The sequence below is a fragment of the Topomyia yanbarensis genome, chromosome 1 (assembly GCF_030247195.1).
Source record: "Topomyia yanbarensis strain Yona2022 chromosome 1, ASM3024719v1, whole genome shotgun sequence".
NCBI lineage: Eukaryota > Metazoa > Arthropoda > Insecta > Diptera > Culicidae > Topomyia > Topomyia yanbarensis.
Genome location: NC_080670.1, coordinates 5,053,138 through 5,080,033, shown reverse-complemented (window position 1 = coordinate 5,080,033; position 26,896 = coordinate 5,053,138). Strand labels below are relative to the sequence as shown.

The following is a 26,896-nucleotide window of genomic DNA, read 5'->3' as shown; positions in this document are numbered from 1 at the left end:
AATAGCAATAACCATATCTTTACGCAGTGCGATGAATGTGGAACAACCGTGGAAACCCGAACCGTACACTGTGCCTCCAAAACCGGAGTCGTCTACGATAGCAAGTTCTGTGCGAATCATGAGCTGCCGGAACTAAAGCGGGAATGCAAGGCCGCAGCACCCTGCGAGTATCAATGGTTCACTTCCCAGTGGAGCAAGTGCTCGGCGGTTTGCGGGAAGGGTGTTCAAACGCGAGCCGTAGTCTGTGGAGTCTTCGACGGGCAGTCGTTGAAGCGAGCGGATGATGACTACAAGTGTGATGCTTCGTTGAGACCGAAACCGGAACGGGAATGCGACGGACCGGAGGAATGTCCCGGACAGTGGTTCACCGGACCGTGGACAAGCTGTTCGAAGGATTGTGGAGGAGGATTCAAATCACGAAAGGTACTTTGTATCGCTAATGGGACTGTAGTGGCCGAAACAAACTGTAAGGTTGATACGATCGAACTGAGTACGGAATCATGCAACGGTCATGACTGTACGGATGACGAGATTATCCCGGTGGATGTCACTAGTAAACCACTGCAGGAGGATGATTACGATGAAGAAGAGTGGTGTGATGAAGAGGAAGAAGAGGCGGCTACCGAATCACCGGATGGAGTGCTCATGGTAACAGATGATAGTACTTTGGCGGAAGGAGTTGATTTGGAATCCTCACAGGGAACAACAGAAGCATCGTTGGAAACAGACGAAGTGATGTTAAGCGATGCGACTGGATTCGAAACGGGAGCTACCGACGTTGACACGTCTACAGACGTGTCTACGCTGGAAGGATCCGGCTTTGACATAGATGTTCGAGCCGGAGAATCAGCTTCCTTAGCAACGGAAGTAGAAGGATCCGGTGATGATGATGTTGAAGTATTTACAAAGACTAGCGACTCTTTGGCAACCTCAGATGCGCTATTTTCTTCAGTGGCACCAACACTGGAATCGCTATCGTCTATCAAAGAAACTGAATCTTCATCGGAATCGTCTTCGTCCGAAGTTACGGAAGCCTCAAGTGTTGATTCTTCTTCTGCTTCTGAGGCCACTTCAGAAGCCACCGCACAGTCAGCTTCTACAGAAGCCTCGATGGACGCCTCCAGTGAAGCTAGCAGTATTGCAGATTCAACAATCGATGCTTCCCCGACCACCCCAGACGCCACTTCCGAAAGTTCACCTTCTGAAACAACGGAAACAACCGATTCCAGCTCGACTACCGAATCTTCGTCGCCAACAGACACCTCGGATATTGCTGCGTCTTCGGATTCGTCCACTACCGAATCTTCTACGGATTCCTCTCCAATCTCGTCGACAGAAGCCGAAACAACTGAATCTTCTACGGACGCCGCAAGTGGTTCGACTAGTATGGGTGAATCTACCACGGTATCATCGAGCGACAGCTCTACAACCGATGACGCCTCGACGACAGATTCTCCCGTCGAAACTTCCGATTCAACCATCGCTGTTAGCACGGAATCGTCCGAAATTAGTACCGAACTATCGTCGACAGCGGCTTCCGATGGAACTCAACCAACAGAACCCACTGAATCAACTGTTAGCGAAGAAACCGTTTCGACGCAGGAACCATCAAGCACTGAATCGCTCTCAACGGTGTCTTCCGTCAGTGAAGCTTCCGAAGCCGCATCCACCGAGAGTGCCACGGATGTTAGTGACTCATCAACCGATTCCTCGACGGATGTGGAATCGAGCACCTTCGACATTTGGATACGCGAAGGCGACGAGGAAGAAAGTAGTACTCCATACACTCTTACTTCTATCATTTCCAAGGAACAGAAACCACGAAAGTGCAAACCAAGGCCGAAAACGCCGCAATGTGCCAAATCGGAGTTCGGTTGCTGTTTGGATGGAAACACGAAGGCAACCGGTCCGTTCGACGAGGGATGTCCGGCGCCGGAGACGTGCAAGGAAACCAAACACGGCTGCTGTCTGGATGGAGTTTCACCAGCGAAGGGACCCAAAAACAAGGGTTGTCCGAAGTCGGAGTGTGCGGATTCGTTGTTCGGGTGCTGTCCGGATAAGGTTACTCCTTCGGAAGGAAATGATTTCGAGGGTTGTCCGGTGGAAACGACTACGGTGGCCGGTTGTGTTATTAGCAAATACGGCTGCTGCCCAGACGGTGTTAGTGAGGCTAAGGGAGCGAACAATAAGGGATGTCCAGGAGTGGAAGAACCCGGGGAGGATCAGGTGGTTGAGGGAGCTACGGAGGAAAGTGTTCCATCAGAGGTGGAAGGTTGTGCCGGAACGACTCATGGATGTTGTAGCGACAATGTTACAGCTGCTGCCGGTCCCAACGGGGAAGGATGTGAACTGTGTGCTAAAGAACCTTTCGGATGCTGTTCTGATCGTAAAACCCCAGCGCATGGACCGAACGGAGAAGGTTGCTGTCTTGAAACACCGTACGGATGTTGTCCTAATAATATCAATCCAGCGCGGGGTCCTAATCTGGAGGGATGTGGTTGTGAGTATTCACCTTACGGATGCTGCCCGGATAACACAACATCTGCACGGGGTCACAACAACAAGGGATGTGGATGTCAGTACGGGGAACACGGCTGTTGTCCGGATAAGGAAACGGAAGCTGAAGGACCAAATTTCGAAGGTTGCCCATGTCATGCCTTCCAGTTCGGTTGCTGTCCGGATGGTGTTACTCCGTCGAAGGGTCCGCACAATCATGGCTGTCACTGTTCCTATAGTGAGTTCAAGTGCTGCTCGGACGGTCAAACTCCGGCTCAGGGTGCCAACTTTGAGGGTTGTACATGTGCGACTAGTAAATACGGATGCTGTCACGATGGAGTTACCGAAGCCCAGGGAACCAAATTCGAGGGATGTGAACTTGTGCCGGAATCACCGCAGAAAGCTTGCGTTCTTAAGAAAGACATGGGAACCTGTCATAACTATACCGTTAAGTACTTCTTCGATGTCGAGTACGGAGGTTGCGGACGGTTTTGGTATGGAGGATGTGGAGGAAACAAAAATCGGTTTGATTCGGCAGAAGAGTGCAAGGATGTGTGCGAAGCACCGGCAGGGAAGGATGTTTGTCAGCTGCCGAAGATTACTGGACCTTGTACCGGGTACTATCCGATGTGGTACTACGATACGGACAGAAATCAGTGCTCGCAGTTCACGTACGGTGGTTGTCTCGGCAACGCCAACAGGTTCGAAACTATTGACGATTGCAAGGCCTCCTGTGTTGTGGATGAATCGCTTCGTGAGTATAATGTTGATGTTTTTGAGGAGGTTAGGTGTTATTTTTCACGATTTGGTTATTTGCAGCACCATGTGATCAATCGGTGGAGAATGGACCTTGTAATGGAACCTTCGAGCGGTGGTACTACGACAAAGAGCGAGATTCCTGTGAGCGCTTCCACTACGGAGGTTGTAAGGGTAATAAAAACAACTACGCCACGGAGAGTTCTTGCAACTATCACTGCAAACATCCTGGAGTTCACAAGCGTAAGTACGAGTTCTTTGCTAATGGTTTTCAGTTGGTGCCTGGGTAATGCCGTATTAGACGTTAGTTCAGCACTAAAACCTATTATTTCATACACGTGTGCACAAACCTATCGATTGCACGTTACTTTTTCTAACCAATCTAAACGCACTAGCGAGCTGCACATTGCCAATGGACGCTGGCAGATGTGATGGTAAGCTGGCCCGTTGGTACTTTGTCAGAGATGATAATAAATGCATGCCCTTCTACTATACCGGTTGCGGTGGCAATAATAATCAGTATGTCTCGTTGGATCAGTGTGAAGAACAGTGTCCACCGAAGGTCGGTAAGTAGTCGTTTTCTACTTGCTTGCTTGCTTGGGATGGAATGTGTTCTCCAAATTAAGACTCCCAACCATTGGCAACCATATGAGGACAAAATTATACTCCTTCGGACATCGACAGAACATTCCAGCTGGGTGAAAAAAAAAACAAAATTTATGCTAATTGGTTTTGGTGTAATAATTAAAAACTAACAAACTCCAAGGATTGGCGTGGACAATTCGTTGTCCACCGATCTCTAGTCGAACCTGGAAATCGGAAATCCCCGAATAACCTATTACTTCAAATTTTCCAGAAAAAGACATTTGCTTCCTGCCGGCGGAGATTGGCGAATGTCAGAACTACACGGCCCACTGGTACTTCGATACGAAGGAATCTCGCTGCCGACAGTTCTACTATGGCGGTTGTGGCGGTAATGGAAATAACTTCGCCGACGAGCAGGCCTGTAATAGTCGATGTGTCGAGGGAGGAGCGAAGCAGCCAGAAACATCAGCACCCGTTCAACCAGGCGCTCCGGAGCAACAGCCAGCCGAACGTTTCGATACACGATACTGCTTTGTGGAAATGGATTCTGGAGATCGCGATTGTACCGAGTATGAGAGGCGCTTTTTCTACGATCGCAATTCGGGAACGTGTACGGAGTTCACCTACACCGGCTGCGGTGGTAATGAGAATAATTTTGCCAGCTTTAACGATTGTGACAAAGCTTGCGGTCGGGCTGAAAATGCTTGCAATCTACAGCCGGCCTACGGACGGTGTTCGGAGAATGAAACACGCTGGTACTACGATCAACGCAGCCAACGATGTCACTCGTTCACGTTCAGTGGATGCGAGGGCAACGCGAATAACTTCTACTCGGAGCGGGAATGCGAACAGCAGTGTCGACCGGCCGCTCCAACTCCGGCTCCAGTGGCACCCGCTCCCGGCCCATCTGCTGGCGTTTGCGATGAGCCGTACGATTATGGCACCGGAAATGATCCAACTATTGTATACATCTACAGCAAGGAACGGTCATCGTGCGAACAGAACTACTACAGCGGAGAAGGTGGCAACGGAAACCGATTCAGCTCGCATGAACAGTGTGAGCGACAGTGCGGTCAATATCGTGGGGTTGGTGAGTATGGAAGCGGGTTCCCGTTGATGATTAAATTCGGTCACCCTTAACCCTCAAACTTTTTCGTTCAGATGTCTGCGTAGAGGCGAAGGACGTTGGACCATGCGAAGAATCGACTCCGAAGTTCTACTACGATACGCTAACGAAGAGCTGCCATCCGTTCAACTACAGCGGTTGTGAAGGCAACGGAAATCGGTTCGCCACGAACGAGGAATGCGAAGCAACCTGCGTCGATAAGCGAGGTAAGGGTTGAATGAATGTCTCTGTGCGATGATGAGTGCATGCGTTGCTCGTTCGTGTGCAGCATGAAACAAACAATGATATTCCCCAATATGTATTTGTTGGTTAGATGTGTGCACCCTACCGCCCCAGATTGGCCTGTGTGCCACTGAGGAAGCCCATTACCGAAAGCGGTGGTACTACGATTCCGAGCGAGAGACTTGCTTTGCGTTTATTTACAGTGGTTGCGAGGGCAACCGTAACAACTTTCTGTCGTACGACCAGTGTCGCGACTACTGCGATCAACTGGTGGAGTGTAAGTCCACATAAAGAAAAAAAACAAATGGGATTCAATCTACACGTGCTTATTCCATTCCATTTTGCTGCTGGATGTTGCCTACGCCATGTCTTTCCTGTTCTTTCGAGTTACTCGAGTTGGATCAAATACTGAACCGTTTCCAACTTGGGCAACTTTTCGTTCATCCAATCAGCAACCGCACAGCCAAAATCATACTCTCAGTAATGGGTGTTGTCTGTCGTCTCTCTCGGCTTTTATCATGTAAAGGAAAAAAAACCGGAGTACGGGTCGCAACTAACAGTTCTTCCGAGAAACTAACCTTCAAAACCCCTTCGTACTACACAACCTAACACCATCATTCATTAATTCCCACAGTCGACAACGAAGTGGACCCCTGCGATAGCTACAACGAAGAGTGCCAGCAACTGCACTGCCCGTACGGAGTGGCACGATCGTACGATCCGCACAACGACTGCGAGCGATGCTCCTGCGAAGATCCATGCCAGAACGAACGCTGTCCGCAGGGTACGGAATGTGCGGTGGATCTGCAGAGTGACTTCAAGGATGGAACCGTATTCGTTGCCATCTGCCGACCGACGACGAAGGACGGCGAGTGTCCCCGACTGGTCAATGCAACTGTTTGCCAGGATGCCTGCCGAACCGATGCCGACTGTCGAAACGATAACAAGTGCTGCCAGGCCGGGTGTGCAACGGTTTGCGTTCCACCGGCTGCTCCACCGGTAGAGGAACGACCCCCGTACGCAACAGGTCAACCGGCTCCACCAGTGCTGGAATCAGTTCCGGAGGAAGATTTGGATATCAAATCAGAAGAGGGAGGTGTTGCGACGCTGAGGTGCTACGCCACTGGGTTCCCACCGCCCTCGATTCGGTGGAAGAAGGGAGAAGTGATCGTTAGTATATGAGGACTACATTGTTGGTGTTGGATTGAACTTGACTATTGTTGGTTTTGTTTTGCAGCTGAACACTAATCAAGGTCGTTTTGTACTGACCTCGACCGGAGATTTGCAGATTGTCCAACTACATCGTACCGACAGCGGAACCTATGTCTGTATTGCTGACAACGGAATTGGCGATCCTGTGCTTCGAGAAGTCAAGCTGCAGGTTAACGGTAAGCATTATCGACCGACCGAGGTGATTGGTTTTATGCTGTTTTTAAACTCTGTGTTTCTTATTTCTGTTTTTAACTTTAACCAACATATTTCTTTTCTTATTATTTATTAACAAATGCACATAATTTTGTGCTTGGTTTGCGGTGCACATAACTGTTTATTTTGACGCTTTAAAAATGCTGCTGCACGGCGTGCTTTAACACGTACAAAAAATATAGATCCCGTCCCGCGGGATGCCTACATTGTGGGACCCCACAACGATACTCAGGTGGTGGAATTGAATCAACCGGCGTCGATTCGTTGTCCGGCTGGTGGTTTCCCCAAGCCGATCGTAACCTGGTGGAGAGAAACTTTCATGATGCCCATCAAACTAATCAATCGGGATTATTCGCTGCAATTTACCCGCGTACGCCTATCGGATCTCGGTTCGTACGTTTGTCAGGCTTATTCCGGTGCTGGGAAGGGTATCTCTAAAACGGTTACGTTGAAGGCATACGGCCCCGTACACATCAGTGACCCGGTGGATGAAAAGTATCTGCGTTTCATCGTTCATTCTCGTCCTGCTCCAGTTCCCACTTATCGACCTGCACCCGTTATCCCTCACCACCCACGTCCTACACCTCCAGTCTTCTATACCCCTCCCCCTACGCCGGAGCATATCCCAGAGCCAGGTAAGTGACTCCGCTGCTTAATCTGCACCGCTTTGATCGGATGCTGACTGTTACTAACTGTTACCAAGTTCGTCAGAGACCAAATGATAATAATGTCTCCCTTTCTCCAGTCCCGGTTTCGGCCCGACAGGAACTACCGTACGGTCACCAGTTTGCCCCGAACAGCAACATTACAATCCGCTGTATTACCGACGGCTATCCACGGCCCACGGTAAATTGGTACAAGGACGGCCGAGTAATGGAACCATCCAACCGGGTGCATATCGAGGACGACAACACTCTGAATGTTTTTGGTGCCCTGCCGACAGATGCCGGTGCCTACAAGTGTCTCGCACGAAACGAACACTCGGAATCGTTTGAGGAATCTACTATTCGGGTGGAAGGTAAGATTCAGTTACGGCGACAGTTTCAAGGATTATTCACCCATTGTTTTTTCTAACACGTTCAGGTGTCTTCATCCCGGTGGGCTGTACGGACAACCCGTTCCTGGCCAAATGTGCCCTTATAGTACAGGCCCGATTCTGCAACCACAAGTACTACGCCCGGTTCTGTTGTAAATCTTGTACCCTGGCCGGTCAGTTGCGTCACTAAGGAAAAGAAACGATGGACCACGAAACGAATGATAATCGACAGCGACAAATAATGATGATGATGATGATTATGATGACGAGCGATTGATTGTACAATGTGTGCATGCGTGAGTGTATTTAGCTTTTATGTTCCCCTCTACTTTTAAGCACTACGATTTACATTAACAGACGCAAAAGAATTATCAGATGACCGTGTTTCGATTCGAGCAATTTTTCCAAAGTTTAATATTAGTCAATTTTTCGAATAGGAAGTCATGCATTTCGATATTTAGTATGTAGAAGCTAGCAAAGATGTCGCTAATCGCAATCGCACCCGATATACGTTGGAACCAAATAATTTTCCCTCTTTCCTGTCGATCTACCCCATTCGAGGGGTAAATCAAGCGACGAATGCGAACAAAAAACTTTCCAGTAAATGCATTTAAGTGTAATTAAAATCTCTTAACAAAGAAAGCTACTAAACGTTTAATGAATTGCATCCAATTGGCACCTGTAGTAGGGTAAACGGGTGCGATTCTGAATCGAGAATAAAAAAAGAGCTGCAATCCTCCACATCTGTTGTGTTGCTTTTGCATTTAACTCTGTGTTCATAGCGGGAGCGCTGTAAATTTGAACTCGCCGTTCACCGCACACTCTACTGTCTACACTAAAGTTAGTTGCTGTAACCGGTGTTAGAGTTAACTCCGGAAATTTACGGCAACCAACTTTCTCGAGGAGTGCCTGTACAGTGTGAAACAAATGTTGCTTCAATAGAATGCTTTTGTTGTACACTCGGGAGAAGGGCAGTTACATTATAGGGTTTTGTTTCCAGAATCAATTTAAAATACTCTACCTGTCAGCAGTTTGCTATACTACTGTACTACACTATAAGCTAGCCGTTTAGGTGACCGACTCAGCAGGTGAATCATTAATTTGGAAATGTACATATTCGAAAGGAACCATGCAAAATAGAAAACAAAACAGCACCCAGAAGCATATGTTAGATTAGTTTGCTTGCCTAGCCAGTAGTCGTAACGGAAGTCAACACTGTTCATTAGATTAACAACCAACAAACCAACAAAACACACTAATAAGAATAGATGATATACAACCGAAGTGGGATCGCGATGTTTCAGTTCAGAAATATCACAACGCCCTGCATAAACACGAACACCTGCACAAATCGTAGATGGAGTTGCAGAATTGAGCATAGCCTTTGCCATATCAGACCTCGCCACGATCTACAATGACGTAGACCCACTCAATTCCACACACCTGGCCACGTCCTTACAAGCGTTTTCATTTCATAATAGTCCTATTATCTACTCAAGGAAAACGCTCGGAACCGAAACAGTTTTCATAGATGACGGAAATATCAAAAGGCGAAATGTTATTGCCCAATACAGGCCATATTGCCATGATATTTAAAATATTTGAAAATGTCAATACATGAAACGGTCTCACCGGTATCCAGCATGCGAAGATCCTTCCTATATCCTATGTACTGCCAAAAACACGTTCTACGTTGCTTCCGGAAGTGTAATAGGCTACACGTCACTTTCTCTCTCTGCAATTCAGTTTGAACGCACCTTTCGCTTGATTTCGCGCGAATTGTACTTCGATGAAACCGGATTTGAAACTGCAGGTTCTATTATTTAATCGGGGCAACCACAAATGGTCCAAAATGTCGAAAATTTTCACAAATGAAAAATAAAGGCAACTAAATTTTTCACGGAGAGCGAAAATTAGTTGCGTCTGCAGTCGACGATTGCTGCGATCCATTCAGTACTCTTCAGAAATATCACAACGCCCTGCAGGGAAGAAAATACTGTTTGGACGAGATGACGTGTAGAACGTGCAAAGCTAAACGAAAAAGGCGCACATGTGGCAAAGGACTACACAACGTGCTTTGCCTCATCCACTGACGCTTCGTTTTATACCGACATGCTTACATGGGACGCGAGCGGTATATGCGGAAAAAGGTTTCAAACTGTCGCAGTAAAAATTGAAGTAGGCTTTTAAAAATTGCAATAAAAGGCTTAGGGCTTTTTAATAAGCTGTAGCAAAAATATAAATTGCTCTCTTTACCCAAATCAAAAGGCGAAATCCCACAAATATAAATATGTTATTGTAAGAGGGAAGAGATAATGTGCAGATTCACCGATAGTTGACGATCATATCTCGTGGGTCATCTTGGGACCAAGCAGATCACTGTGATGTCTCGTGGCTGGCAGTCCTTCTTCCCGATACGTGCGCCTGCATAACGAGACCGGCTGATGGAGAGCTGGGACGGTCTTGACTGCGTCGATTCATTCACCGCCGTCGCATGTGCGTTCGATGATAGCACAAACTCGCTGTAACCTGCGAGGTCAATTCCCGTTCAATGCTGCTCGACCTAACACGTCTTTCGGCCTCGTCGAAGGTTCCGGAACTTCCGAATCTCGCTTTTTTTCAGGTCTCGGGAACACGAGCGCAGTTTTGTTGGTGTCGCTGGCGATAATCCAAATTGTCTCCCAATCGCAGAGCGCACGGATAGAATGTCTCCGTGATTTTCAACACACCGATGACCACGAGGACGATTGCGACGAGACCCAAGCAAAAGGGAATGGAAAAAACTAGCCTTTTGACCCGACCGAAGCAAGAATAGGCACACGTGCGCGTTCGTTTCGGCCAACCTGATTTCACTCCCGTCCACCACGTAACTTGCTGCGCGAATCTCGCCTTTATGGAAAAAAGGGTGCCACTTTTGCAATAGCGGTCGCACTACGGCCCGACCTCGACCGTTCTCTCACTCGTGGCGTTTTTTTTCCTTTTTCGCCTCCCGTCGGGGAGAAATACCACCGCTCTCCGTCGACTTTTTTTCAGACTCACTACTTTTTATTTTCCGTCACCCGTTCTTCCGGGGATGTTTTCAAACAAATTTTGCTAAGCTCTTTTGCTTTCAAGCGGGCTGTCAAGTGCGCAGTCTGCATTACACACTAATCTCAAATTTCTCCCTTTTAACATTTAGATTACATATTTTACTGTAGCAAAGCTTTGTGTCTAAGTAGAACCCCACTTCATACAATTAATAACAAATTATTACTATATTACCACACTAACAACAAATACTTATAAGTTATACACCCTTATTCTTGTTTACGACGAATCCAAGATTCATTCGAAAGTAATTCGAACGAATAGTAAGCCCATTTGATTTTGTTGTCGTAAATGGGAAAAAACCACTTTCGAACGAATCTCGCATTTGTCGTAAACAAGAATAAATGACAAAATGAATGACAAAATCCAAAAAAAAAATTCCTCCAATTTGGGGACGGCCATAGTGTAGTCGGTGAGTCAATTGCCTAGTACGCAGCTCAGCTGGGTCCATATCCCAACCCCCCACATAGAGTTGGAGATTTCTCTCAAGAGATTTTTCTAACCCGAAGAGGCAAATGACCTTAAGGTCAAAACCTTTATAATCGAAATAAAAAAATCCTCCGATTTTAAGCCATTTGGTCATTAATACAAATTTCAGCACATAAAGTAAAACAAACATCGTCACATTACGCACAAACAATCGTAGCGCATTTTATTGTACAGCACTTTCCGCCCCCCTACCTTCAACCGTTGTCGTTGCAATCCGCAACCAACCGGTACTCGTAATTTCAGGAAAACAGTTCATTCTTTCGCGAACAGCACAGCACACGTTGAACCAATTCTTTCAGCCCGTAGCCCGCTCTCGGTGGCAGAAGTTCCAAATTCTGGGCATCGTCATCATCCTCCGCATCGTTATCCAGATAATCTTCACCTTCCCCGCTAATCGCGCGATTCAAAATTTTCTTGTAACCCTTACTGTTGGACAACTTCCGACACTGTTCGTAATCTAGTTCGTCCTCCTGGTCCGATTCGATCGTCATTTCCTGTATGCTAAACGTATCCGACAGTTCCTGCCGTGTGTGCCGCTGATTTGCCAAACCATTTCGGTCCGGTCTCGGGAAAAATGACACCGGTTCCAGTTCGTCTTCATCGCTATTTCCTTCCGCCGGATTGACATCCACCAGAGGTTGCTGGCTGTCCCGAATACTACCTCCCCCCGGAATCGCTAGGCGGCTTATTGGAATCATGGAAGCCGATTTCGTGGCCAGTTCTTGGTTTAAATCCTACTCGTAAATAACCATTTTTAATTTCGATATATTTCCGTACAACCAAAACAAAAACCTCACCTGTTCCTCATACATCTGCCGATAGTTGCGTTTCGCCCGTTCCACCTTCAGCTCTAGCTTTCGTTGCAGAATTTTGCATGTATTTATCTGGGTCAACTTCTGACTACCCCGGACCTCGTCGTCCTGCGTCGAAACGCTGCTGATCGTCGCACCGGAGGAAGCGTATGATTCTGTGCTATTGTCACTAGTCAGAATCCTCCGACTAATGGCAGCTGGATCATCCACCAGTACTTCACCACTCGGCTGCTGGTTTGGTTGTTTCGGGTTAGCAAACACTACGTCTAACTCGTTCATTTTAGAGTAGATATCACTTTCCGCATCGGAATCTGCCAGATTATGCTGCTGCAATATGGGGGTCTTTGTTACATTTTTTCCTATTCACACACAATCCTATGAATTACCTCATCGCTTTTAAAATTATCCAGAAACAGCGACTCCAACCGGTCAGCGCTTTCGTTTCCACTGTCCACCATCAGCATGGTTTGTTCTGCAAAGGTATTTCCGGATAAAAAGTTCTTACGCGAAAATTCCACTACAATATGTTAGTTACGCGACCGTTCCAGCAGTGTTTACATCGTCGTGTCGGGGACTGTTGTACGGAATATCGATTTTCCCTATCATAGGCAGTCGCTCGCTGTAAAACATATGATTCGGAACTGAATGGACGAAGGCTTTGTGCGCAAACTCCCCAGCAGGATCCTCGTGTTGCTTTCCATCCAGCATGCTGCGTGGTTGCAGGTTTCACCCTTTAAATGCATACTGGTGCCGCCTGATAATATACAGGATTATATGAGATAGTCACCTCGCACCGACCGAAAATTTTGTTCCACGGAAAATAGGAAATCATGCATTAAAGGGTCACAGTTTGCGCCGTTCTGGTAAATGTTAGATGAAAGTTTAGCTTTGATCTGAAGGGTGACAAAATATGTTTATCAAATATTCAGATTTGACAATTTCCAAGAATTGTAATCGTGAAAAGTAAAGTTCAATAATCTCACGACTTTTTCTGCAATTTTAGTTTCCTTGTGCGAGTACCGTGGCTGCTACTCCGTTATCGATCTGGACTCGCTGAAGTTGCATAGGGAATCAGTAGATAATTATGCTTGGGAGTAGCGAAACAACTTTCAATGTACTTACCGTTCAGGCTAGAGCCTTGTTGTCTCTTGCTGTATGCAGAAGCCGTCTCCACTCCACTCGGTCCATTGCTGCTTGTCGCCAGCCTCGCAGCCTTCGAACCGTCCGCAGGTCGTCCTCTATCTGGTCGATCCACTGTGCTCGCTGTGCTCCCCGTCTTCTTGTTCCTGCAGGGTCGTCCTCAAGAACTATCTTCACCGGGTCGTCGTCCGACATTCTTACGACGTGTCCAGCCCACCACAAACGTCCTATTTTTGCGGCATGTGCGAGGATGGTTCTTTCAGCAGCTGATGCAACTCATGGTTCATTCGCCTGCGCCACGTTCCGTCTTCCATCTGCATGCCCCCATAGATGGTACGCAACACCTTTCGTTCGAAAACTCCAAGGGCGCGTTGGTCCTCCACGAGCATAGTCCAAGTCTCGTGACCGTACAGGACCACCGGTCTAATCAGCGTCTTGTAGATAATCAACATCGTGCGGCGGCGAAATTTTTTCGACCGGAGCGTCCTCCGGAGTCCAAAGTTGGCATGATTTCCCGCCAAGATTCGTCTTTGAATTTTTCTACTGGTATCATTGTCGGCGGTTACCAGTTAGCCCAAATACACGATTTCGTCGATCATCTCGATTTCGTCACCGTCAATCCGAACTCGGGAGGAGAGGTCCACATTGTCGTCTCTAGAATCTCTTCCTCTCATGTATTTTGTCTTCGAAATGTAGACGGCAAGCCCCATCTTGCTGGCTTCAGCCTTCAGTCTGATGTACGTTTCCGACAACGCCTCAAAGTTCCGTGCCATTATGTCAATGTCGTCGGCGAAACCAAGAAGCTGGACGGACTTCCTGAAGATCGTGCCACTTGTATCTATCCCGCAACATTGAACAGCACCATCACCTTTCCGTAACCCTCTTCAAGATTCAAAAGGACTCGAGTGTCCCTGAAACTCGAACAACGCACATCACCCTATCCATCGTCGCTTTGACTAATCGTGTTAGCTTATCCGGAAAACCGTACTCGTGCATTATTTGGTTCGTGGTGGTATGAGAACCCATGAATCCCGCTTGGTAGTGCCCCACGAACTCCCTTGCAAATGGTGACAGTCGATGGCAAAGAAGTTGGGAGAGGACCTTGTAGGCGGCGCTAAGTATTGTGATCGCGCGTTAGTTGCAGCAATCCAATTTGCCACCCTTTTTGTAGTTTGGACAAACGACATGCTCCATTCACTCCTCCGGAAGTATCCTCTTCCCAAATTTTGGCGATTTACCAGTGCAGCGCTCTTGCCAGTGTTTTGCCACCGTATTTTAATAACTCGCTGGATAGTTGATCTACACCGGCAGCTTTGTTTTTCAGCCGACCGATCTCCTCCTTGACTTCTCGAAGATCAGAAGCCAGCAGCCTATCGTCTTCTACGCGTGCTCCAAAATCCGTTGCCATACCTCCTTCGTCCTCTGGTGCTTCACCGCTGAGGTGCTCGTTATAGTACTGCTTCCACCTCTCAACCACCTCACACTCGTTCGTAAAATGGTTGCCGTCTAAATCCCTGCACATATTGGCTTGCAGAACGTAGCCTTTGCGCGAACTGTTCAGCTTTTCGTAGAACTTCCGTGTGTCGTTTACGCGGTACAGTAGCTTCGCGATCTGGTTCCTCATGTTGGCGCTTCTTTCTTCTGAGGACCGAGGTTTGCCTGTTCCGTACTTGTTTGTATCGCTCCACATTCTGTCTCGTTCCGTGCTGCACCATCCTCGCCCGTGCTGCATTCTTCTCCTCCATTAACTGCTTACATTCGTCATCGAACCAGTAGTTTCCTCGATTCAGAATCGCTGTACCTAGTGCCGCTATAGCAGTACTTCCTATGGCGGAACGGATCTCCCTCCAGCCATCTTCAAGAGTAGCTGCGCCCAGCTGTTCTTCCGTGGGTAATACTGCTTCCAGCCGCTGTGCGTATTCTTGGGCAACCCCGGCGTCCCGAAGTTGATCGATGTTGGGTCTTGGCCCAACTTTCAATGTGCAACTCCTGGTAATCCTAGTGTTTTTTATCAATAGCGGTGCCGATCAGGGCCAAACGTAGATCGTGGAAGGAAAGGGAAGAAATGTTAGTGCGATACTAAAACCATGACCGTTCCAGATAGCGCCGAATAAAATTTATAAATGGTTCCCACTCAGATGATGCTCTAGCTTCCATCGAGGCCAGACATTAACCGATGCGGGACTAACCGGAGCGAGCAGATGAATTCGGTCATGGTCACTGCCACGAAGATCAGAATTCACCTTCCAGTGAAGGGGCAAATTCAATAGATCCAAACGGAAGGTCACTAGCAAATACAGAAACAGTTGATGGGGACATATATGTCGGCGATCCATCATTAAAAATATGTAGATTTCTTTCGTAGAATATTTCACATAAAGCTTCATCCTGGACCATCATTGAACCAATGACCCCACAGAGTGTTAGGGGAATTAGAATCACGAAGGATAAAGATGGACAGAAGGAGAATATCTACTAATTTGAGTAATTGCTCTTTGGACACTAGTTTTTGGGGCTGTTCCAACGCAAGGACGATTCACACTCACAAAAACGCAACGTGACACAAAACTTATTGTTCTTACTAACTACAAAAAAGATTAAAAATTTACCTTTTTTCGACTGGTTTTGGGCTGGACTGTACGACTGATTACTAGGTGGCACATCCATTCATACTGCGTTCAGTTCTTGCCGAGAAGATTAAAAATTTTCACTGAATTTTTAGATTTGTCAGGTGGAAATTGGGGTGATGATGTTCGCGCCCCGTCCTCCACGCGTTCAGGTGTGCAACTTTCCGTACAGCTTTCACAAGTTTCGCGCTGTTCCAGTCTATTGTGTGATTGTGGACTTTAGTGTGAGCCGCCACACAGGTCTATCAGCGTGTTACCACTTTTGTATGCGACTTAGTAACCATGGTGCTTTAGGGTGGTTTGAACGGAGTTAGTGATTTTAGGTTAAAACGGCAAGCAGATGTTTGGTTTGTTTTCTATCCGACTCTAACGTTGGGGCATGGAATGGAAAGCTGCTTGTTTTTGATCGCCGAAATTGTGGGAATCGGAAGTTATGTATCGATCTGTGGATGTCGTTTTACGGTAATGCCGAATTTTAGTTTGTTGTCCGTTTTTCTGGTAATCATCAGATCTAGGATCGGCAATTTCCCTTCTATTTCCTTCTCTATCGTAAAATTTATTTTGCTGTGACGGGAGTTCTACAGGTCAACGGTCTTGGTTGTCTTTTTGCAGCTGCAAAAATATCATCCACGTAGTGTCTGCGAACGTGGGGGAAAGAGCTTTTGTTTCCTATGCTGAGACCCAATGTTTGCTTCTAGAACTTCCCTTTAAGTGAAAAGATTCTGTTTCATACAACACTGTCACTGAAAGGTAAACTTCGATCTAATAGGGTAGTACGCGTCCTCATTCCACATGTCGTCGAAGACTTTCGAAGGCGTCCACTACTGGTAGCTTTGGAAATAAAGCAGTCCCATCAAACGATACCAGAATCTCCTCTCGCCTGGTTTCAAAATCTTTCAGTTGCTTCACCAGCTCTAAGCTATTTTTTATACTTTTCCGTGGGTAACGGGTACTTTTTTATTACATCCACCAGCCAAGCAACCATCTTATCGGTGGGTATGCAAATGATGGATGAGATTGGTGGCATAGACCCTGGATTTTAATGGGTTTTTGGCAGGCAGTACAGTGAAGGAACTTTCGGGTTTGGAACGTGGAATCTCCGTTCGAATTTTTTATTTCCCATCAAACGGACGATTTTTCGACGGATAGTGTTTGCCTCCTCTATCATCACGTTGTTGAGGTCTTTCGGTGCGTCGTTTTTATATTTGCACTTCTTGTAGTATTTTGTTCAAATTCCTCTTCATACCCGTTCAATTCCGCAGCTAATGATGTCGCGACGATCGCAATCTTATTTATCCATGATCACTATGGCTTACTTCGACGTGAAACTATTGCACTATATGGCGCTTTCAACATTATTTACTATGTCGGCAAGGAAGGGACTACAACTGTTGTTCAGCAGATCCAGCTCGTAATGGTTGTGTGAACGAAAGTTATCAGCAGCAGTAATTTAGTATTTTAGTCAAATACACATTTCAATTTAAGTTGATAAACGTTTCTACTGTGAGAAGCTGGATTTGATTTTTTTGTGTCCCACTCATCAGTAACTGGCACCAACTTCAACTATATCCAAACTAATTGGCATTAGTTAATCCTTCTCGATGTTTCTTTGGCCCTACGATATCATTGCAATATTTCTGAGAAGTTAGTCAATTCACATTTTCATCTGCATTGATAAACTTTTCCACAACTCCTTTGCATATTCGAGATTATTTATTCTTTTTCTTAACTTTCACCTTCTGTCCTCGCTGCTACATCCTCTGTGGATTTGTCTGAAATATTTTTCTTATCTTCGGAAACGAAACTTTGATTTTCCAATTTTTTAATTTTCAGGTATCGCGGGCTATCCGCCCACAAGGATGGCCTAGAAGATAATAAATCATTCAGGATACTTTATTCCTCACCGGAGAAATATCCGGATAGCTAGATTCTATATGTATGTTTCCTTGGTTATAACCTCACTTTTTCGAGCACAATAGTGTAGCTAAAATTTGACTTCATCAAAATCTAGGCTGAAATTGCACCAAGCACAACATGGTTGTTTACAAAGGGATAGGGGGTGCACTTACCTTAACCATATTGCTGCAGTATTTGTCGTCATCTTTTTTTTTTTTTTTTTTTTTACAATGGAGAAGACCTTTATGTCCTAGCCCAGTACACGTGCTAACGGTAGGGTCCAATCTACCACACGGGGTGCACTGGGGGCGTGTCGGACTCGAATGGTGACCAGCCATTAATACCGACTAAACTCCATTGGGCTCCGCCATCATTCCTCCCAGGAACTACCTCTCGGTATTACTTCTGGGGGGATGGCTGTACTCAATGTACTCATTCACTCTCACTCACACGTTCATACGTCCTGTATGAGGCTTACTTGGGTGCTCTCTCTATCGCACCTTGATTCACTCTCAAACACTCCCACATGAGGCTGACTTTTGTGCTCACCTTTTACGTTCCATGCGAGGCTGACTTGTGTGCTCACCTTACTCATTCCTTGCTAGGCTTACTTTTGTGCTCGCCCTACCCATCCATGTGAGGCTGACTTGGGTGCTCACCCTATCACCTGATTCACTCTCAATCGTGCCACTCTATTGTACCTTTGTCACTCCCTCTGGCATCCCATGTGGGACATTTTTCTTAGGCCCCACTTCTGACATACCATGCGAGGCTGACTTTTGTGCTCACCTTTTTCATTCCTTGCTAGGCTGACTTTTGTGCTAGCCTCTACCAACCTGTGAGGCTGACTTTTATGCTCACCCTTAACATGCAGTGTGAGACTGACTTGGATGCTCACCCTTTCACTCCTCTGCCACGCCATGAGGCATCGATAGCTTAGTTCCAACATACTACGCCACGACCCTCCCGTCTTGGCATGAGGCAGTCCACTTATACGCCTATACACTCACTCTTCTGTCTTGCTTCGGGGTGGCTGGGTTTACCCCTTACGCGGTTGCCATTCGCTGCGCCAACCTACCTCGGCATGAACAGACCATTCACTCTCTTATTTTGCGCTTGGCCTTTTTCGCTCCAACTAACCAATCACTAGTTAGCCGTGCCCGCCGTCTGTTGCTCGGTTCGCCAGATTACCTGTAGCCTACTGGCAATCTGGATGGTAGCAGCCGAGACTGCGTTCCACTTCTCCACCGTTTGACACATCCGCTGAATAAGGGTATCCGGGGTTGTGTCCCAGCCACAGACGTCAAGCATTGCTCTTCTTTCGACGTCGAACCGATGACATACGAACAGTATGTGTTCGGCAGTTTCGTCTACACCTGGGCAGTCCGGGCAGACTGGGACCTCCGCGTGTCCGAACCTGTGGAGGTACTGACGGAAACAGCCATGGCCTGACAGGAATTGTGTCAGGTGGAAGTGAACTTCCCCATGGGGTCTTCCCACCCAGCTCGATATGCTAGGTATCAGCCGGTGGGTCCACCTACCTTTCGAGGAGTTGTCCCACTCACGCTGCCATCTGGCGACCGAGGTCACCCTGGTGCGCTCGCGGGCTCCCCTATTTCCACGTAGCTCAAAGCACTCCTCATCTTCCCGAATGACCAGCCCGACTGGCATCATGCTCGCTATCACGCAGGATGCATCGTGTGATACCGTGCGGTAGGCAGATATCACTCTGAGGCACATCACGCGGTAGGTGCTCTCCAGTTTCTGTAGGTAACTGGTTACCCTCAGTGCTCTTGACCATGACGGGCCGCCGTACCTGAGGATAGATACGGCAACGCCTGCCAGTAACCTACGTCTACTGGCGCACACCTTTGAGCTGTTGGACATCATTCTCGATAGTGCCGCAACAGCAGTCGACGCTCTCTTGCACGTATAGTCGACATGGCTGCCGAAGGTCAGCTTGTCGTCTATAATGACTCCGAGAGACTTCAGACTTCGCTGTGAAGTGATCGCGACTTCTCCCACATGGATAACTGCATGTTGTGCCGACTTGCGGTTGTTGACGATAACTACCTCCGTCTTATGATGAGCGAGCTCCAGGCCTCTCGCGCTCATCCATTCCTCCACCGTGCTAATCGCGTGTTCTGCGGTTAGTTCTACCTCAGGAATTGACTCCCCGTAGACCTCCAAGGTTACGTCGTCGGCAAAGCCGACGATCTTGACCCCAGGAGGGAACTTCAGTCTCAGAACCCCGTCATACATGAGGTTCCATAGCACCGGGCCTAGGATCGAGCCCTGCGGGACTCCGGCGGTAATCGGAACCCTTTTCTGACCGGCATCGGTCTCGTATAGCAGTACGCGGTTTTGGAAGTAACTTTCCAGGATCCGGTACAGACCCACCGGTAGGCTAAGCCGGTGTAACGAGAGCGCGATGGCATCCCAGCTTGCGCTGTTGAATGCATTCTTCACGTCAAGTGTCACTAACGCACAGTATCGAATACCTCGCCTTTTTCGTTGGATCGCTATCTCGGCAGTATTTATCACTGAGTTGAGAGCGTCCACTGTGGACTTACCCTTCCGAAAGCCAAACTGGTTGCTTGACAGACCGTCCGTACCTTCCGCGTACGGGGTGAGCCTGTTGAGGATGATCCTCTCAAGCAGTTTGCCAGTCGTGTCTATCAGACAGATTGGTCTGTACGCCGATGGGTCGCCTGGCGGCTTCCCGGGCTTCGGCAACAGCACCAGTTTCTGCTAGATTCTATATGTATGTTTCCTTGGTTATAACCTCACTTTTTCGAGCACAATAGTGTAGCTAAAATTTGACTTCATCAAAATCTAGGCTGAAATTGCACCAAGCACAACATGGTTGTTTACAAAGGGATAGGGGGTGCACTTACCTTAACCATATTGCTGCAGTATTTGTCGTCATCTGAACATAGGGATGTGGCAGATCACCAACCTACCGATGATTATTTCAAGATGGTTGCCGCTCTCGTGGTTATGGCCATCTTTGCTGTTCTCCCCATGTCGTTTCTTGCCTATGATTTCTTCTCCGATTCTGATCGGCCGTCCTCCACTCAGATCACTAAATACGACGGGGTTCCAATGCCGCAGATTGTGCATTTCTTATGACCCGTGGTACACGATCACGAATGTTGGGCACCGGGCGAATGGCAGTAATATTGCAGGACGGTCACCTCCCTTCCTTTTCTTCTTTCCTTGGCACTTCACCGTTCACACCTTTTTAGCGTTTCGCATTTCCCTTCTCTCACTACAGTCTTCTCTTCCGTGTTGCACTTTCTACGTTTCGCACTTCCCCTTTCTTGCCACTATCTTCTCGTCCGTGTTGTAGTTTCTCATCTCCTCTTTTTCAGTTTCGTACTTCCTTTTTTTGCCACAAACTACTTATCAGTTTCGCACTTTTCGATTTCGCTCTTCTTCCGTCTCGCACTTTCCCGAGCATATAATTAGCACACCTTCTTCGGTAGTGTGTACGTGTACGCTTACCTCAAATACCTCAAAGAAACGTTATTTGATATTATATTTTCTCTCACTATCTACCATTATTTCTAACAGTAATGTTTAAACATAATAATAGGTACAATAGCATGAGGGTCCTCGACAAGTGCTTTGAGATTTCAACACTTCGATTTACCAAAGCCAATGGTAGATTGTAGACGGGAAATGTTCCGAACTACATTTAGATAGAACAATATTTGCACTCTGTTCACTAGAAAAAGCACGTGTTTTACCAACGCGTAAGGCTAGATTCAATGCACCATAGAGCGCTTCGAAACACCAGCGTGCACTCGTGATAGATCTGTATTGGAACGAGCCTGTTTATCCACATGTGGTGTGGATTTGGTATTAGTCCATGGTCTGGCTGAAATTAGATGTTGTTATAAAATATTATGAAGGATTTTTTTGGATTTAATTCTACGTTTTATGCATATAAGAAACTTAAGTGTAATGAATATAATGAAAATGCAATGTGACAGACTGTAAGAAATAAACAATAAATATTATATTGAAAAGATCTCACCCGGTTGCCGACAAGTTGTAGAGTTCCGTATGTAATATGCACCTGTAAAGCACAGTTGTCGCACTAGTTCTTGCTCCTCTTGGATCTCTAGATGAGATCCAGATTATTATCTGCGTATGTTGGTTGATTCATTTTCCTCCCGTTGGGTATTACCGACAGAGATGCGCACTCGTCCGCCATTCGCTTAAAATTTAAAACTTTTCACGGAACGAAATCACAAAAAATTACAAAAGCAAAGATGTTTACGTTAGCTCCAGTCAAGGTCTACTATGTCACAGTAGTGGTACAAGTAAAATATTTTGCTACACGTGGATAATCAATTTCCAAATCCATTCCCCTTATATTAGAAAATATATGAAGACAACTAATGAAAAACAAACGCAGTAAAAGGCAAAAGTTTTATTCTAATCAACACCAGTAAAAAGAGAGCATCCAGTAAGTAACAACAACAATACAACAAAATCAACTGACACCCGGGAGGCTCCGGACCAATCAGTCCGTGTTCATAACCAGACAAACTCCCTGCAGGACCCAGTGGCTGGTATGCTCCTCGGTGTACAGATCCGCCTCGAACACCAGACCGATTCCCATCGCGTTGCGCCGCTGGGACGTCGTGTAGACAGGTGTTCGGAATGTGTTCTTCATTTGCGATGCGAAGAGTGTTATTTCAATTCCCGGCGCACGGAAAGAAAGCATAAAATGGAAAGAAGAGGTTAGTGGCGTGCCTTATGCTGATTGGTCCAATAAAGGTACGGTTAGTGAGTTCTCAGGAACTGTCGATAGTATTCGAATAATACGAGTAAAGCTAACTTGCATCAAGTAAATTACTACAAATCATATCTCATAGACACTAAATGATTGATTTTTATTCAGAAAAAAAGAAAACGAAAGGCCGCATAATCAAACACTTTGTTTTCGTTTGTCTCTAGCGAAGGGAAAAACAAAATAAAATTAGCAGCTCAAGTAGAACGAATCGAAATGTTTATCAACGGAAGCGCGTGAGTCCAATGCGAAACGTGAATGTTCTCTCTCTCTCGTGTCCGAGCCGGAAGGGGTGGCAAACAAATACACAAACGGGAACAGATCGTAATCAAATAATCGGTATGGACCCTGGAAACACGTACGCAACTGGTACAGTTCACTAGCACAATAGCACAACCAAATAAAACTACAACAACAAATATGAAGACATACAACGAAGGAATGGTAACTTACTTGTAGTTTGAGCCGGTGCGCTTCGATCGGAACCACGGATAGCACCGGCAAAGGTTCCACCAGTACCTTCGGAATCGAACGTGCCAGACAACGATTGGCCGGATCCCAGCGGGCGCCTTCCAGGTACAACCCGGTCACGTAGCACCCCTGCATTTATCAGCGTTTCCGGATCACCATCCACATGCCGTGCCGTGCCGTTCCGTGCCCCAAGCCGCAGGTATAGTCCGAATGAAAGAAGACAAGACAAATATAAGACAAATTGTGTGTAGGAACAAACAACAGTCAGACGGGGAAAGAAAGGAAATTTGTCGCTCCCATATGCATTCGAAATGGAACTTTTGTCGCCTTTTGCCGTGTGCTCACTTCGATGTTTGCTGAGCACTCACTTGGAAAAGTTCAGCTTTTCTTCACTTTCTCATCGGTATCAGGTTGGTGGTGGTGGTGGTGGTGCCTCCGGAAGGATATTTCGAAATTGAGGGAAAGTTTTATGGAGCAGATTGGTTTTTGGAACCACCCCACACTGGACCGGCGACCGACGGTATCGAGCAGTAATTTCTACTCCTATTCTAACGCCGGGGTCCTAAGGGGAAAGGGATCGGATAATGAAGACTCATTGAGTACACCCTTTTCCGTTTCGATTCACCTGGAGGCGAAAGAAGATATCGACAGCGGCGCGTATCGTGGCCGATAGCTGATGCTGTGAACTATACAGTACAATATAGGTAGGTACGGAGATAACAGCTCTCTGTGCATCCCTTCATTTCCGGTGCTTCCAGTGAATTTCTTATTTATTCCTTCAAGTGCGGGATTCTTGGCTGAGTGGTGTAAAGATAGAAGCACCAATAAAGGAGCTGCTTTCAATCTCCGAGAAGAAGTGAAAACGATATCTTCCGACACCCTGAGGCTGTTCAATGTACTTTCCGGAGATTTGATTCGATTCGTTGTAACAGCTACCATGGTGCTTGTACACATGTTACAAGTAACAGAGGAGTTTTTATTACTCTTTGGACGTAATAAGTTGAACGCCATGGGTGTAATTCTATAAATGATTTCAAAATGTCCATAAATCGTTCGGGACAACACTACATGAGCTTTCGAGCAGTGGCTAAGAAACCTCAATATGTTTATAAAGAAGATAACTGGACTGAAGTGAAGCGGAGTAAGAAATTGAGCTTCTTTATCTTTTTATGATTTAAGAAAATGTCTTTTTTCGCTTTTCGATTGTATATCAAAGCTGTTCTCATACCGTTGCGATTTGTTTTTCAGAATCTAGTGGAGAAATGTGCTGAATAATGATACACAATTAGATGAAAACAAGAAACTTTGGGTTAAAATCACCATGAAGCTCAAATTTACAAAAAAAATCTTTAATTTGGAAAAAATGTGACCGTTTTTCAAGCGTATTGATAGTGGGTGTGCTTACGAGTACACTAATATTATTATTAAACCTTAGTTATTCTTTTCTGACCTAAATTTTAAAAAATTAGTATTGAAAAAGTTGGAAAACTAAGCAATCTCCTTTTCGAGTGAACGTGTACTCCAAGACTAACTAAAGAACTACATAATAATCGAATCCTAGACCTTATACCCTTCTATACCTCCAGCTCCGCGACATCTGTGGAGAAGATTGATGAGTCATCGTTCTTCCGTCAAGTAGGTTAAGCATCAATACTTCCCGTCTACCATATCCTTTATCCTTCCCCGTGAACGAAGAAGATGGGGGCGGCTGGAAATGGTGGCTATCATGCCGTTGGCATGAATCCATACTTGCCATTTCCTACGCAACTCCTATTAAATAATCTGCAATCAAACATGATGAAGTCCGCCAAACTCATGGTCCAACACAACTTAAAAGAAGGATACACACTTGCGTTGGAGTTCAATTTTGTGTAAAATGCATAATAATCAGGTTAAATTTGCACTCCACGAAACCAATCTATACTAAGTTAGGATTTGTGCCCTTCACGAACAGTGTTTCAACAAAAATTTTCGCCTTTGGGAGAAAGATTGGTGTTAACTGATTTTTCCTCGTTAGGGAGGAATATAACATAGTGCTTTCGCATTGCCCTGCTAAGCCAAAACGAGCTTCGGCTTCGCTGTACGGCGAATTTTCATCGCATGCTGCTCCAACTGCACTCTCACTTTCCGAAGGAGCTTAACACGTGTCAGTTCTTCCGTTTTCACCTCGACGATCATCGTCCTTAATTTTTCCAGACGAGGCTTGAGTATTTCTTTCCTTTCCTTCTGCTTTTTTGGCTTCGACCTGTGATTTGTGACAGTGCGTCAACAACTGTGGCTTTTGTTGCCTCAGCTCGTACATTTTTTCTCTCCTTCCTCTCCATTTTTCGTTTCTCCGAAAGTGAATTTTTAGGGACTCCTCGGCGTCGCTTGTACTTCCTCGGATACTACTTTCGCCTTTGCCCCCATGAACTTTTTTTTCAGCATTCCCGTTCGACGGCATTCATGTGTTAGGCACGAAAAAGCCCGCAAAATAATTATGCTATCCCACTTCTCGGGATTGTATTTCGACTCAAGAAATTAAATTAATTGAAAGTAATGTGCTTTAACCTACTATATTGAGTTTATATTCTAAATATTTAATACTACTAACCTAAACTCCTAATTGTGGCCCTAATCTAAGCTATGTACAATCTGTTTACAAGTGTTTTGTGTCATGTGTTCGTTGGGACCCAGAGGCTGTTGCAACTGGCTTGTTCTGTGGTTTCCTGTGGTTACTGGCTCCACGCTTGTTGAGACGATTATCTGGTATGTTACCCTATAGTGGAGCGGTGTTGAGTATGAGCACGCCTCGTTGCTGGTGCGGTTGATTGGATTTTGGTTGTGGAAAAATTGTTTACGATTACACTGCAATATGGTGATGCTGTGAAGATTAAGGTTAAGTTTACGATTGGGATGTAGTGTTCCGTGCATTCGGTATAACACTGCGGATCAGTAGGAAAATTTACACTATGGCCTAGCTTTGCTTCCATAAATTTAAACTGCTTCGGAAATGAACAAGACCTTCATCTCCTGTTAGCCAGTCACCTCGGGGATAGATTTAAATACTTCCCAGGTTAGTTTTTTTATGGTTGATAGCTACTGATCGATGGATAGCAGCAGCCTTGGAATATAAGTGATGTAAAGTATATACCAAGCTGAATATATTACAGACCTGTCTTTATACAATTTAAGTTTCTTCTACTCTATTATTTCCACTTTCATTTTTTTATATGTCTTAAGTTCTCTCAATTTCCCATATTCTATCATCTAGGTTTAGTCGATACCATTTCCTGGTTACGTAGCCTCAGAATAGCATAATTTCAAATATTTCACGTCTATTATTGTGATTACATGTAAACTCAAGAGACAGACAGCCATCGAACCATTGTAAACGATTTGGTCTGTTACACATAGCGGATTTGATCCCCATCACTAGTTTCTATATTCTAGTGTAGACTTTGTTCTTGTCCTTGATGAACTCGTAGAGTGCTCCTCTATTTTTTTATTCCGCCGCTCGCTTTGACGCTCACCGATAGTTCAATGTCGTCGTTGTTTTGTTTTTTCTGTTGTACATAGTCACCTCTCTTGATGCCATGACTATATGTGTGGCCGCGAGGACATGCTAGAGTTGGCATTATCCTTCATGAAGAGTAGTGCTCAAAGTCGGATCGGCGTAAATTCGAGAATGCTCTATTCGAACCTAGTATCACCAACTTGTTGTGACGAGTTTTGAACATTTTGAGGGAGCTGAATACCGCAACTGTTAATCCTGTAGGGTAGTATCAAGTCCGATTATCCGTATTTCGTATCCATTGTTCTATTCAGTGACCAATATATCATATTATGATCTTACTAGTATTGATTCTAATGTGCCGGTTGAACTCTCCTCTTCTTTGTCTGCATACTTCCAAAAACTTCATCGGGGTTGGACATCCGATCTTC

The 26,896-nt window shown here is 46.0% G+C and overlaps 3 protein-coding genes across 10 annotated transcripts in view; 1 reads left to right on the top strand and 2 right to left on the bottom strand.

Moving 5' to 3' along the window:
- LOC131676701 (papilin) overlaps positions 1-8,930 on the top strand; it is a 213,072-nt gene extending 204,142 nt beyond the window's left edge. Inside the window, exons 9-19 of one of the 4 annotated variants that reach the window (XM_058955953.1) lie at positions 28-3,250; positions 3,316-3,495; positions 3,648-3,818; positions 4,109-4,927; positions 4,999-5,169; positions 5,277-5,462; positions 5,820-6,355; positions 6,423-6,573; positions 6,793-7,245; positions 7,356-7,628; positions 7,694-8,930. In XM_058955953.1, the coding sequence (XP_058811936.1) occupies positions 28-3,250; positions 3,316-3,495; positions 3,648-3,818; positions 4,109-4,927; positions 4,999-5,169; positions 5,277-5,462; positions 5,820-6,355; positions 6,423-6,573; positions 6,793-7,245; positions 7,356-7,628; positions 7,694-7,836 (6,306 nt within the window). In that variant the 3' untranslated portion in view covers positions 7,837-8,930. The remainder of the gene's footprint in view (positions 1-27; positions 3,251-3,315; positions 3,496-3,647; positions 3,819-4,108; positions 4,928-4,998; positions 5,170-5,276; positions 5,463-5,819; positions 6,356-6,422; positions 6,574-6,792; positions 7,246-7,355; positions 7,629-7,693) is intronic. The other 3 variants (XM_058955956.1, XM_058955954.1, XM_058955955.1) reach the window with 3 other exon arrangements.
- Positions 8,931-11,354: 2,424 nt separating this feature from the next.
- Positions 11,355-12,644, bottom strand: LOC131676700 (uncharacterized). Of its 4 annotated transcripts, none has more exons than XM_058955950.1 (4): positions 12,570-12,644; positions 12,421-12,506; positions 12,020-12,361; positions 11,355-11,956 (listed from the first exon to the last, which is right to left on the bottom strand). In XM_058955950.1, exons 2-4 carry the CDS (start codon positions 12,496-12,498, stop codon positions 11,462-11,464), a joined length of 915 nt encoding a protein of 304 aa, XP_058811933.1. In that variant the 5' UTR covers positions 12,499-12,506; positions 12,570-12,644; the 3' UTR covers positions 11,355-11,461. The 4 variants fall into 4 exon arrangements, with proteins under 4 accessions (XP_058811933.1, XP_058811935.1, XP_058811932.1 ...); XM_058955952.1 differs by having other exon boundaries at positions 12,020-12,358; XM_058955949.1 differs by having other exon boundaries at positions 12,421-12,644.
- Positions 12,645-22,123: 9,479 nt separating this feature from the next.
- LOC131676668 (dynein axonemal heavy chain 10) overlaps positions 22,124-26,896 on the bottom strand; it is a 103,479-nt gene continuing 98,706 nt past the window's right edge. For both annotated transcript variants that reach the window (XM_058955902.1, XM_058955903.1), the window contains 2 exons: positions 22,955-23,101; positions 22,124-22,378 (listed from right to left, as the gene is read on the bottom strand). In XM_058955902.1, coding sequence (XP_058811885.1) covers positions 22,232-22,378; positions 22,955-23,101 — 294 coding nt within the window. In that variant the 3' untranslated portion in view covers positions 22,124-22,231. The remainder of the gene's footprint in view (positions 22,379-22,954; positions 23,102-26,896) is intronic.

What these genes read in the sequence shown, in the direction of transcription:
- LOC131676700 (XM_058955949.1), bottom strand. Translation starts at nt 12,498, where the DNA reads ATGCTGATGGTGGACAGTGGAAACGAAAGCGCTGACCGGTTGGAGTCG. An exon ending in ATAATTTTAAAAGCGATGAG is followed by an intron (nt 12,362 to 12,420) that starts GTAATTCATAGG and finishes CCCATATTGCAG; the next exon opens with CAGCATAATCTGGCAGATTC. An exon ending in GGCAGATGTATGAGGAACAG is followed by an intron (nt 11,957 to 12,019) that starts GTGAGGTTTTTG and finishes ATTTACGAGTAG; the next exon opens with GATTTAAACCAAGAACTGGC.